The 14,180-nt window shown below is 43.1% G+C and overlaps 1 protein-coding gene across 1 annotated transcript; it reads right to left on the reverse strand.

Annotated features, from left to right (window-relative positions):
* Positions 1-1,001: 1,001 nt before the first annotated feature.
* LOC108433290 (dehydrogenase/reductase SDR family member 13-like) lies at positions 1,002-10,820 on the reverse strand. Its single transcript, XM_017707757.2, has 5 exons — positions 10,618-10,820; positions 10,203-10,321; positions 5,346-5,469; positions 4,917-5,243; positions 1,002-2,151 (listed from the first exon to the last, which is right to left on the reverse strand). The coding sequence occupies exons 1-5, from the start codon at positions 10,742-10,744 to the stop codon at positions 1,895-1,897; spliced, it is 954 nt and encodes a 317-aa protein (XP_017563246.1). The 5' UTR covers positions 10,745-10,820; the 3' UTR covers positions 1,002-1,894.
* Positions 10,821-14,180: the final 3,360 nt, after the last annotated feature.

Consider the following 14,180-nt stretch of genomic DNA (forward strand, 5'->3'; position numbering starts at 1 on the left):
ACCTGTGGCCTCAATATAGTAAACTGTGGCCTAGATATCGTAACCCGTGGCCTCAATATAGTAACCTGTGGCATCAGTATAGTAACTATCAGTCATCAGTATAGTAGACTGTGGTGTCAATAAAGCAATTTATTGCATCAATATAGTACATTGTGGCCTTAATATAGTAATTTGTTATGTTCACAGTGGCGGCGTTAAGAACCAAACGTCTGAAGGGTTTCGGCAAGTTTCTGTAGAACAGAACATTTCACACCAAGCCACTCTGAATGAGTGTTTACATCTCATATACTCAATTACGCAGAAATGTTTAAAAACCGCTGGAATTCCCCTTTAAGCCCTGTTTTAAAGCAGTGAATCAAATGTCACAGCTTTAAAATATTAAGTAATACATGGAGAGAACGTTCTGTCACAGTGATACCTAGACAAGTTCAGCTCCTGAAGAACTTGAGGAAACAGGATTGAGGCAACTTCCAAATATGGAATTGTTTTCATTTCAATGAGGAAACATACAGCCCTGGAAACACAATGTTTCCTAGACATTCCAACAAGACAATAAAAATACCTGAGGAAAAAGTTATCTTTCCAGATTTACCCCTATTTTAATCTTGTCTGCATTATGTATAACAACAATGTTGTTTTGGATCGTAAATAAAATGCCTGTTTTTGTGTTGCAGACACGGCCACGCCTGGTTCCCGTCACCACCACTGTACTGTATGAATGAATTATGCAGAAAATTCCCCTTTCAGTTACGAGACTATTAAAATATTTAGTCTGTGTCCTTTAATGACAAAGTTTGTCCTGTTTTACGGTCTGATTACAAAACTATAAAGTAGGCCTCAATGAAAGAATGCAGTGGAGCGTCATTGAAGGTGAATTCAAAGTCCACATGTGATTCACTACCTCACTTACAAACCATGTCAGCGTGAGCAACAGTGTTAGCTAACCTACCTCGGAATGGCAGGAATTTGGCTTGGTGACTAAGAAACTCAGTGACTGCAAGTGATTTCATGTGTCATTTATTTTTCACTCCACATCAACAACAAAATCAGTGGCAAGTCTGTCATTTGGCAAATAAGACGATCTCTGGATTTCCTCAAAACACATTTGATTACTGTAGAATAATGTCTTAATTCTTAGCAGCCTAGAAAACACAGGAAAACGGCAATTAAAGGGCTCATATGATGCATTTTATTTTTATTTTTCATTCATGATTCATTCCTTTAGAATTAAAGAGGCAGCTTTTGTTACTGTGTTTTTAAAATTACTATATGTAAATGAGCTCATTTCTGATTGGCTGTCCTGTATTGCTTAGTTACTGTTTAGTAATGAGTTTAGTTTTTTTGGCATCACAAAAACACTACATTTAAAACAGCCTGTATATGGACTGAAGGTACTACATTAAACTCATTTTTTGAATGATATGGGCCCTTTAAAGCATAAGATGATGCAAATTTACAGTGATTTGAATAGATATTCTATTATTAAGTAAGCAGTCTTCTAATCTTCTCAGAAAGGCCAATTAAAAAACAAAAGCGTGTCATTTATGGTCATTTAATATGTCATTTAGTGTGTTTGCTTTCGACTTGTCACGTTGACACCCAGGGTGTGGTGGGTCTTTGTAAGTGATGGCCCTAGGCACTTCACCTTATAAATGCAGTCCCTTGTACAAGCAGACAGGTACGCAACAGCTTCCAGGGACATAAAGACACACGTTCATCTCACTTCACACCACATAACACCACACCCTCTCTCCTCTGGCTTTGTGCACTTTTGCAAACACGCCACATAGCTTAATTATTAGAAGACCATCATAAAACATGGCAAACAGAATATTAAATATCAAAAGCAATTAGGATTCACAGTACAAATCAACTCATCTCAGCACGTATAGAGTCAAGCTAGGCCACACAGTCTTTCGCTCACTTCCCAGAGCTTCTTGGCAGTTGCGTCATCTCTGGCCACGGCAGACACGTCCGCCACGGCACATTTGGAGAAGTAGCGTCCACTCAGGGGCTCGATCCCCTCCTGGAGAGCACAGTGGAGAACAGTCTGGGCTCCTGACTCTACATCCGAAGAGAGCAGCACGAAAGGTGCCAAGATGATCTTCCACCACAGGTTGGAATGACGGCCTATCTCCGTTTTTATAATCCCTAAAATGAGATCATTGTGCAGAAAACAGATGTGGAATATTATTACGTTTCAAGGTTCATTTATCACATACCAAAAGTAGAGTGTATAATTCCTGCACATTCTTGGTAGATTTGTAGCAAGCAAGCATATTATAACGTAACATCAGGACAGAACCGTCAGGGCCTTCAGAGAAAGACGAGGGTTATGCTCCTCAACTGCTCAACAGAAAATGATCCAATCAGGATTTTGTCCCCCTCGAATGGATACAGCCGAGCGAGCTCTCTCATTGGCTGGGACTTCAGGAGCTGAACTGAATGCCTAACATATCAGATTAAGCCACAGACATAATTCTGAAAGGATAATGGAATCAATCGATCACAATTCTGATTTCTAAGTGAAAAGGGGTCACTCTATGCTTCCTGGAAGCTCTAGATACGTTCTAGATAGCAACAGCAGCAGCTCTATGTCAGAACTCTTTACTGAAAGAGTTTCTGTAATACTGCTACAAGGTAAAATATGTTAATACGGTCAAAACAAAAAACGTTTGAACACTCCTGAACATGCATTCTCTGCAGGGAGCACAGTTTAGGGTGGCGTTTTTCTGCAGGTTTTAGTGGACAGTTTCTATTTATTTACTAGTTTGACATATTGGCCAACAATAAGACATAAAATGTACCACAACTTTTGCACAGGGCCACACTTCATGTTTTATTTTTTCCAACATGTTAAATTCAGCACATAAACAGTGATGCATTAAAATGTTCAACAAAATATCACGTGACCAGGGGTGCACAAACTTCTGCATATGAATTTTACAAGCGTCAGAAGTCCATGTTTAATCTAGAACAATAAAAAAAGTGAGTTATTGTTGGCTTAGTGCTAACATACTACTGCAGTCCCATAGATGTGCTAGGAGAAGGTTACATCATCTCAGAAGTGTTCTTCCTAATTTTCGACTGATATTTTGATATTTATAGGCTCTAATACAGATACAACAGTAAAGCGCACCCAGTTCAACATAATATGAGAGACAACAGACAGTATACAGTATTATCCATGAGCAAAATAAACCTGGCACCACAGAATACAGACCGAATTACATGCGTTTATTTGACTGAAGCAGAATAAAACAGATTTTTGGGTTAAAATCATTAACATTTCAGAGTGGTTTGACTTATCAAGTCAGAATTGATCACAGTGGTGGTAATAGGAACCAGACATGAGGGTGTAATGATTCGAAAAGCTCCCTCACAGAAGGTTAACACATGAAATGGTGATGAATACACTGTCTGATGGCTGAGAGCTTGTTTTGCAACATTTTTAAGCTTTTGTCCTCAAACATGTATTTGCATTTTAAAAGATACATTCATTGTGGGCGGGGAACCTTGCAGGGTCTTGTAAGGCAACACTATTTTACCATCATCAACATTACATATAAAAGCTTGTGTAGGGTCACTGACCATTTTGGATGATAATAATAAAGTGGCTACATTTGCATTTTAAATATCAAGACGTCTGGTTCCTGTCATCGTCACTGTAATGCACCGTTTCCAGTGGTGGACAGTAACTGAGTAACTGAGTAAATGTAATTAGTTTCTGTACTTTAGTATTTTTGGTGTATCTGTACTGAAGTTTTTTCATTCTGGGCGACTTTTCACTTTCACTCCACTACATTTCTAATCTAATATCTGACTTTTTCCTCCGCTACATTCTGAGAAATCTGTCGTTCCTTTTGGTTTCTGCGTGTATAAAAACGTAACATGTCAAAACGAAAGAAGCGCAAAGCCAGAGCACCAATCAGGGCCCAGCGGTCACTTTGTTTAGAGCCGGTTTTGACCTGTTGGTCATACCGACCCAGTGCAGCACGCGGTTCAACGTCAGCGCAGCAGCGTAAAACTTTGGGAGAGTCTGTTCAACATAAATGATGAACTAACCTAACTTTGTGTAAATAGAGCTCAATATAGAAATATGTCCACATATGCAGTCGAGACTGACGTGGCTTTTTTCTGAATTTCTACAAACACCATTTCATTTTATAGTAAATTAGTTTGGGCTGGTTTATGTTTATGAACAGACGCCTACAGATCAACATAGTAAAGGAGCTCATCTGTGATCCTGAGTTTAAAGCCAGTTTTTATTCAACTTAAACTTTGAACTAAGTTGTAAATAAATCTGAAACTGAAACTTTGCTTGTGTGTAAAAAGTGATTTCAGAGCCACTCGGTTCTCCCTGATGGAAACTGTTTACCTTCAGTGTTTTGTGCTTCTGATCATTTTAATAGACGTCAGCGTCACTAATTAATGACGTTCTATTAAAAGACTGGTTTACCAAGAGAGACGCTGGAGGACTTTCACCTGAAATGAGTTCATGAAGCCAGTCTTGTTATAAAAATGATAACAGGACATCAGAGCCAGAATTACTCTTTTAGTACTTTTACTTTATACTTAAGTACATTTGAAGGTAAATACTTTAGTACTTTTACTCAAGTGGAGGTCTAAAGGGAGGAACTTCTACTTTTACTGGAGTGATATTTTACCTTGGGGGTCTCTACTTTAACTCAAGTACTGTTTCATATTAAACCACTCTGATTGGCTCAGCAGTCGAATTATGCAGAAATCCAGCAAACGTGAAGGTCTTTAAATTACTGAGGGTTTTGACCATTAATTGAGTAACTGTGACAGCTTGATAACAGCCATCATATCTGTTGCATACAACAGAGGTGAGCCGAGGCGCTTACTAACATTTCTTGACCCTGTTGGAATGAGTATACTTGCTGTGCACAGACCTGGGTGAAGACTGAAGCAGGTGACGTTCGTGCCCTCCAGTTTCTTGGCCAGCTCATGGGTGAACAGAATATTGCAGACTTTGCTGTGGCTATATAACTTCAGCAAGCGTATGGTAGAACCCCCCAGGCCTAGATCTTTGTGGGTGTTGATGCAGTCAAAGTCGACTTTCCCCATCACATGAGCGCATGAGGACACAGTGACCACCCTGCTGGGGGCGCATTCCTTCAGTCGGTCCAGCAACAGAACGGTCAACAAAAAGTGACCAAGATGATTGACACCAAAAATCATTCCAAATCCATCCTCGGTCTTACCTCTCATCGCAAGCCCTATATTCAGACAAAAATCAATACAAAACTGCCATAAAACACAGGTATAAATGAGTAATACAAGCCTGGGATATTATGGTGATCACAGGAAACAAGCATCACCAGCATTGTTGATGAGTATGTCCAGTCTGGGCTCTGCCTTGAGAAAGTTCTCAGCAAATGATCGCACAGACCGGAGACTGGCGAGGTCCAATTGCATATACAGCACCTCATTGTTTCCACTTTCCTGTGTGATGAGGAAAAGACAGATGGTTCTGTGCATTTTATTTATTTACTTACTTTTACCCAAATTTCTCCCCAATTTTAGTCGTTCCCAATTCCACCCGCTACTTAGGACTCCCCCAATCACGATGCCACCAACGCTAGGAGGGTGAAGGCAGCACAGGCTTCCTCTGAGACCTGTGAAACCAGCCACCGCTTCTTTTCGAACTGCCGCTCCTACCCACCCAGAGAGGCTATGGACGGCTGTAGCATCACCCGGAATCGAACTCGCGATCTCCTGATGACCGGGCCACGGCTTGGACCCATGTGCCACTCGGGAGCCCCTGTTGTGTGCATTTTAAATGGCTAAAGGAGACATTTATGAGGAGATTAGGCAGAAGATAATCAACTTGCACAAGGAGGAGGAAAGTCAAAGGAAAATAAGTCAAAACATGAAACACTGCTGGAGTTTTAAAACACCTCAGCGTCACTGCTGGACTGAGAACAGTCCACCTACCATAAATATCCAGCCAACAGTGTCCTGTGGGTGCGTCCTGTGACCACCGATGAAGGACTAGAGGATGACCAACACAAACTGTGCAGCAGCAGATGAGCTGTCGTCTCTGACTTTACATCTACAAGGTGGACTGACAAGGTAGGAGTGTCTAATAGAGTGGACAGTGAGTGGACACAGTGTTCAAAAACTCCAGCAGCACTGCTGTGTCTGATCCACTCATACAAGCACAACACACACTAACACACCACCACCACATCAGTGTTACAACACTGCATAACAGGAAGACCTTTCAAAAGAGTTTCTGGTCTTGGTCCAAGTAGAGAACAGGTGATGGAGGTGGGTGGGTCGATACTGATCAATACTCCTGTTACTTTTTGGCTCAGGTGAAGGAATTGATGCTCAATCTCAACTCAGTGTTTTCTTCACTGACCTGATCTTTTGAACATTTTGAACTGAAAGTGTGGAAGTGTGATGTTGACAATGTAAAATATGAATGACAGTGTGCAGGATTTCAATCAGTTTTTCCTTCTGCCCTCAGTTTATGTGGCAGTTTATTTAATACTAATGCAAAGGCAGATACATATTTAACCCTTTCATGAATAGAGGTCACTTCAGTGTACAGCTGTTTAAAAGTGTTTTTTCTCTGTATATGCTTGCAATTTTGGGCACTGCTGCATATAGTCCACTCTAGTGGAAGCTATTGCATCATCCTATACAAAAAAAATCCCATTGGCTAGTCATTGCAACAGGGAAAAATAGTCAGTGAAACCAAGATGGCTGACAGACAGGGAGAAAGACCAAACACCTTGGCTATTTCTGTTTCTACCTTCTATAAAAAGATACCATTGCAGGTTAAAAAATATAATTACATCAATTAACATCTAAAGTGATATTATGTAAAGATTTTTGAAATTTTTATTTTACATTTGGAGGAAACGCAGATTAATAATCTGTCCACTCAATTGTACATCATGCATCACTAGCTATGTTTCAACTTTAATGCAATGTCAATTACTACCAATGTTGTTCTTGAAAATAATTCATATGCTTTACTGTTTTGGCTGTAAATCAACTTCTTCATGTTTTTATAATGTAAATAGAGTTTTTTTCTTTAAATCCTTATATTTTGTAGAGCCCAAAAAACAGGCATACAGGGTAATAGAGGAGTTTCCAAACTCAAGTGAGGAAGACTGTGCTTCTGGTAGCAGTGATGAGGAATGGCTGCCAGTACAGACAGGTGCAAGCAGAGAAGTAGGTTCAAGCAGTGATAGTGATGGTGAGGAGTCTGGAAATGTTGCTGAGGGAGTTGAGGCTGAGGAAGGAGATGAAGCTGATGGAGGAGATGAGGCTGTTGAACCTGAGGGACCACCTTCCAGGGCCCAGGGGAAAAAAGCAAAAGAAAAGAGTGTCAGAAATATCTGGAAAGCTAAGGATAAGCAGTTTGAGGGAGACCTGCCTCCTTTCTTAGGAGAGAGCAAGATGAATGTTGAGGGAGCAGATCCAATAGATTTCTTCATGCATCTTTTCACCCAGGATATGATCAAGACACACAATACAAACCTTTACGCTGTCCAGAAAGGAAAAGAGAAGCTGGCATTGACCTTAGAGGAGTTCAAAACATTTCTTGGAATCAATATGGTAATGTCATATGTCAGATATCCTAGATCCAGAATGTACTGGTCATCAGAGACAGGACTTCGTCTTGAAACGAAAGCCGATGCAATGCCAGTGAACAGGTTCGAGCAAATTCTTAGTTACATGCACTTTGTTGACAACTACTCACAAAAATGCTGACAGGTTTGTCAAAATCAGACCAGTCTTGGATGCACTCAAGGAAACCTTCCAATCAGCACTTGACCCAGAAGAATTTCAGTCGGTCGATGAGATGATGATTCCCTACAAGGGACACCTGTCTATCAAACAATATGTCCCCAAAAAACCCAAGCCCTGGGGAATTAAAGTGTGGGTGCAAGCAGGATCCTCTGGGTACATGTACAACTTTGAGCCCTATCAAGGTCCAGCTGGGGGACGAGGTGAGATCAGTCAGCTGGGAATGGCTGGAGATGTAGTCATGCGCCTTTGTCAAGACATTAAGGACAAGAACCACAAGGTGTTTTTTGACAATTTCTTTTGCACCATTCTCCTCCTTCAGGCACTGGAACACCAAGGGATCTATGGCACTGGCTCATGTAGAAGCAACAGGCTCCATGGAGCACAAGAAAAGCTGAAAAGAGAAAAGCAAATGAAGCAAGAAGGAAGAGGATCTGTCTGTCGTGACCAATGCACAAAACATCACTGTCACCCGCTGGTTGGATAGTTCAGTTATTCACATGGCCTCTTCCTGCACCGGCCTGTCCCCAACAGATGTTGCACAGAGACGGAGCAAAAAAGAGAAGCAAATGCTCAACATCCAAAGGCCATTTTCCGTGAAGTTGTACAATCAGCATATGGATGGAGTAGATCTCATGGATCAATGTGTTGCCATGTATCCACACCGACGCAGAAACAGTGGTACATAAGAGTGTTCTTTCACTTCCTTGATGTCACAACTGTGAATGCCTGGCTCCTTTATAGAATGTCTGGAAATGAAGCAAAGGATCTGCTGCTCTTCAAGGTGTCAATAGCTCGTGCTCTTATCAATGCAGGATCCATGAAAATACACACCAGATGCAAACCCAGTGCCACTCCACCACGGGCAAAACGAAGAGCAGTGTCTAAGGCCCCCCTGAGATCCGGTATACCCCTGGAAACCACTGGCCCCAGCTCAAGGAAGCAAAAAACGCCAGCAGATGCCAAGATGCTGCATGCACATGAAGAACCAAGTACATCTGCATACAGGGTCTTGTAGCTTTGTGCCCCGGATACTTTGGCAACTATCATATAAAATAGTCTCAGAAATGAGCGCACTATCCTCCTCAGTTCAGAGGAACCACCATTCCAACAGAATACGATATTACAACTGTATAACTAAATTACAAATTATACCTATATAACTACCAAGTTATTACATTGATGTTTTTTACAATAAAAAATGCATGAAGTGCACTTGCGTGTGTAGGGGCTACTACTCGCGACTGGAGCAAATCCGCAACAGACAGGCTTTAAGTCACTCAACGGGCTCTAGCCCTTTAAGAGACTCGAGGGAGGAGGCACTAGTTGGTTTTAGTTCAGTTGTTGTTTTGGAAGCGAGTTGTGAGTTTCGTTTTTGTCTCGTAAAATTAAAGTTTTCTCCACTAACTTGAGCCTCCTTACTTCACGACCCGCTTCACGTGGACAGTTAAATATTTCTTTATCGAATAAAGATAGAATTTTTTTTTTCAAACCTTGTTTTACATCCCTAAGGATGTATAAAAACACTTAGTAAAAAAAATCCTGACTGAGCTTATTATAATTCATGCATGAGAGGGTTAATGGTTTTCACGACAGAAATCATGCATATCTTTCCTCTTAAAGGCTTAAAAAGAGTTTTCCAAGCATTAGTATCACAATATTAGTTATTACTTTTCTATACAGAATTTCTAGTGAGAAATGCCACTCATAATTTCTTCTGGTTCAGAAGACTGGATCATACCATGGTCCCTGGGGGGGGGGGGGGGGCAAAATATTTTTCACAACTGATTCAATATATATAAAAACCTTCTTTAACGATTTTAGCCGCTTCGCTCCATTTACACCCAATTAATGACGGTTTTGATATAACGAGGGAAACAGGAAGAGGCCAGGCTCCCCTCAACTCTCTGAGCACAGCGTCATCTCACGGTGCTGCTGCCGCCATCAGGCGAAAGGGAAACGGCAACATACTGAATTTACTGCATTTACATACTGCAGCCCAGTAAATTCAGCGCCCACACGGTGGACTGAACTTCTACTAACACGCACTACTTTTATGAGATGAGAGAACCCGTTTTCACACAGAACTGATCGTATTTATAACATTTTCGGTACTAGCGCGGCCGTTCAGCCCGCACAGTTTAGCCGCTAGTTTACACTCGTTTACTCGGGCTGAATCACAAACGGCGCCAAAACAGTGCACAATACGCCTAACAGTCATTTGAGACTCGGCCACATGTGCACAATTCCCTACTAGATGTATACTGCACTGTCTTTTTGTGTACAAGTTCCGATTTAATAACTCGGCGCACTACGTAGGGAGCAATGAGCCATTTGGGACGCTGCAGTTACGCTCTCCTCAGGCGGCAGCAGAGCGCAAGCCGTGTTTTTGGTGTTGTTTTAAGTCGCACCTTTTTAATATCGTTAACAGCCGCCTCGGCTCTTTGCTTGTCTCTGCATGCGAGGATCACCCTGGCTCCTCGTTTGGCGAGGTTCATCGCGGTTGCTTTCCCAATGCCAGTGTTGGAGCCTGAAAAGTGAAATGAGACACGAAGTTGTCTTGATTCAATCAGCGTATCTACTAGAACTGCTCTCTGGGTGCATAGTGACGTGCTGTTCGAACTCCCCAGTTCCACCTTAAATAGGGCAGCCGTTCCATTCTGGTGCCTTCGCCTCAGGCGCCAGAAGGGAACTGCTGCACCATTTAAGGTGGAACGGGGGAGGTCGAATAGGAAGCCAACTTCAGCCTCGGGAACACCGGCAAATCCAGTCGTTATGTAACATACGATCTCCGTACCAACAGCACGGGAGTCTCTCAGCACCTACCAGTCACGACGACCGTCTTGCCGTGAAGCTTTGCTGAGCTTTTACACCTGGGCATCTTAAAGACAGTCAGCTGGAGGAGAGCGTAGACACCGAGCAGAGCCCCGCAGACGGCCACAAGGTAAAACATCTTCGCTTCTTAAACTCCTGCTTCTACAGCAGCTCAGGCGTCTCTCTGCTCATACACCCACGATCACCAGCGACGACCCACGTGACTTCGATTTTACGAAATCGCCCTGAACCCACCAACCCCAGCCTGCGGAATGTTTAAAGGGGACCCCCACCAAATTTTCAAAAGTTCTACACAATGAAAACATTAGCAGGGGAACAAAATCGTCCGGAGTGGTTTGGAGTTGATGCTTTGTTCTAGAGAAACTTTGCTGAGTTCCAGCTGTTCACAGTGTTGGTGATGGGAACTCCCTCACTCCCTGGAAAAGCTCCCTCACAGAAGGTTCTTACATCAAATGGTTGTATTTGTGCTGCCTGATGTCTGAAACGTAGTTTTGTGACAGTTCTGGCTTAAAATGTATCTTAATGCGTTAAATGGCAGAGAGGTGTGTGAAGCATGTTGAAAGAAAACGATTTTTTTTCAGCTTTACGACTATTTTACCATCATCAACTTCTTCTTTCGGCTGCTCCCTTTAGGGGTCGTCACAGCGGATCATCTGCCTCCATCTTGCCCTGTCCACTGCCGCCTCTACTTTTACACCAACCATCTCCATGTCCACCCTAACTACATCCATAAACCTTCTCTGAGGTCTACCTCTTCTCCTTCTACCTGGCAGCTCCATCTCCAACATTCTTTGCCCAATATATCCACTATTCCTCCTCAACACATGTCCACACCATCTCAACCTGGCCTCTCTGGCTTTATCTCCAAACTGCTCCACCTTCACTGTCCCTCTGATCTGCTCATTTCTAATCTTGTCCATCCTTGTCACTCCCAATGAAAATCTGAGCATCTTCATCTCCGCCACCTCCAGCTCAGCCTCCTGTCTTTTAGACAGAGCCACAGTCTCCAAACCAAACATCATAGCAGAACGCACTACTGTCTTGTAAACCTTCCCTTTCACACTTGCTGCTATCCTTCTGTCACACATCAGCCCTGACACCCGTCTCCACCCACTCCATCCTGCCTGCACCCTCTTCCTCACCTCTTTTTTGCACTGTCCATTGCTCTGGATGGTTGACCCAAGATATTTGAAGTCATCCACCTTTACGACCTCTACTCCTTGCATCTTCACCTTTCCACCTGCCTCCCACTCATTCATACACATGCATTCCGTCTTGTCTCTACTGACCTTCATTCCTTTCCTCTCCAGTGCAAACCTCCACCTCTCCAGATTCTCTTCCACCTGCTCTCTACTCTCACCACAGATTACAATGTCATCTGCAAACATCGAGTTCCATGGAGCCTCCTGCCTGACCTCATCTGTCAACCTGTCCATCACCATTGCAAACAAGAAGGGGCTCAAAGCTGATCCCTGATGTAAACCCACCTTCACCTTGAAACCATTTGTCACTCCAACTGCACACCTCACCACTGTCTCACTATCCTCATACATGTCCTGCACCACCCTAACATACTTTTCAGCTACACCTGACTTCCTCATACAGTACCACAGTTCCTCTCTTGGCACCCTATCATATGCCTTCTCTAGATCCACAAAGACACAATGTAGCTCCTTCTGACCTTCTCTGTACTTCTCTACCAACACTCTCAACACAAAAATTGCATCTGTGGTACTCTTTCTGGGCATGAAACCAAACTGCTGCTCACTGATCTGAACCTCTTGCCTTAGCCTTGCTTCTACAACTCTTTCCCATACCTTCATGGTGTGGCTCATCAACTTTATACCTCTGTAGTTACTACATTACATACAGCTGTTACTACATTACATACAGCTGTATTACTGCAGCTCTGCACATCACCCTTGTTCTTAAAAATGGGGACCAGTACACTGCTTCTCCACTCATCAGGCGTCCTCTCACTCTCCAGGATTTTGTTAAACACCCTGGTTAAAAAGTCCACTGCCTTCTCTCCTAAACATCTCCATACCTCCACAGGTATGTCATCTGGACTAACTGCCTTTCCATTCTTCATCCTTTTTAAAGCTGCCCTCACTTCCACCTTACTAATTCTCTGCACTTCCTGATCCACTATCTCTCCCCTGTTGTCCTCCTCTCTCTCTCGTTTTCCTCATTCATTAGTTCTTCAAAGTACTTCTTCCATCTACTCAACACTCTCTGTTCACTCACTAGTACATTTCCCTCTCTATCCTTTATCAGCCTAACCTGCTGTACATCCTTTCCAGCTCTATCTCTCTGTTTAGCCAAGCGATACAAGTCCTTTACTCCTTCTTTACTGTCCAGCCTCTCATACAGCTCATCATAGGCCTGAGCCTTTGCCTTTGCCACCATTCTTTTCGCTATGCGACTAGCCTCACAGCACTCCTGCCTACTTCCTTCATCTCTGAGGTTATCCCACTTTTTCTTAGCTGCCTTCTTCTTCTGAATACTCTCCTGGACTTCCTCATTCCACCACCAACTTTCCTTGTCTTCTTTCCTCTGACCAGACGAAACACCCAACACATTCTCGCCAGTTTCTCTCACCACCTTAGCTGTAGTTTCCCCATCCTCAGGTAGCTCCTCACTGCCCCCAAGGGCCTGTTGCAATTTTTCCCTGAACTGCCTGCAACCATCCTCCTCCTTCAGCTTCCACCATCTAATCTTTGGCTCTGTCTTCACTCTCTTCCTCTTCTTTGTTTCTAATCTCATTCTACAGACAACCACCCTATGCTGCCTTGCTACACTTTCCCCTGGCACTTTACAATCTCCAATCTCCTTTAGGTGGCATCTCCTGCTAAGGATATAATCCACCTGTGTGCACCTCCCTCCACTCTTGTATGTCACCCTGTGTTCTTCCCTCTTCTGAAAATATGTGTTCACCGCAGCCATTTCCATTCTCTTTGCAAAATCTACAACCATCTGACCTTCCGCATTTCTGTCTTTCACACCATACATACCCAGCACCTCTTCATCCCCTCTGTTCCCTTCACCAACATGTCCATTGAAGTCTGCACCAATCACCAATCTCTCCTCTCTAGGGACACCACCTACCACTTCATCCATCTTACTCCAAAATTCCTCTTTCTCCTCTAACTGACCACCAACCTGTGGTGCATATGAACTGACCACATTCAAAATCACACCATCAACCTCCAACTTCAGGCTCATGATCCTGTCTGACACTCTCTTTACATCCAGAACACTTTTCCCAAGCTGCTCCTTTAGGATTATCCCTACTCCATTTCTCTTCCTCTCTACACCATGATAGAAAAGTTTGAATCCACCTCCAATGTTCCTGGCCTTGCTTCCTTTCCATCTGGTCTCCTGGACACACAGAATATCTACCTTCCTTCTCTCCATCATGTCTGCAAGCTCTCTGCCTTTACCAGTCATTGTCCCTATGTTCAGAGTCCCTACTCTAACCTCCACACTCCTGCCTTTCCTTCTCTCTCACTGCCTTCTAACCCGCCTTCCTCCTCTCCTCTTTGATGGTCTTC

This window comes from Pygocentrus nattereri, chromosome 18 (assembly GCF_015220715.1).
Source record: "Pygocentrus nattereri isolate fPygNat1 chromosome 18, fPygNat1.pri, whole genome shotgun sequence".
Lineage (NCBI taxonomy): Eukaryota > Metazoa > Chordata > Actinopteri > Characiformes > Serrasalmidae > Pygocentrus > Pygocentrus nattereri.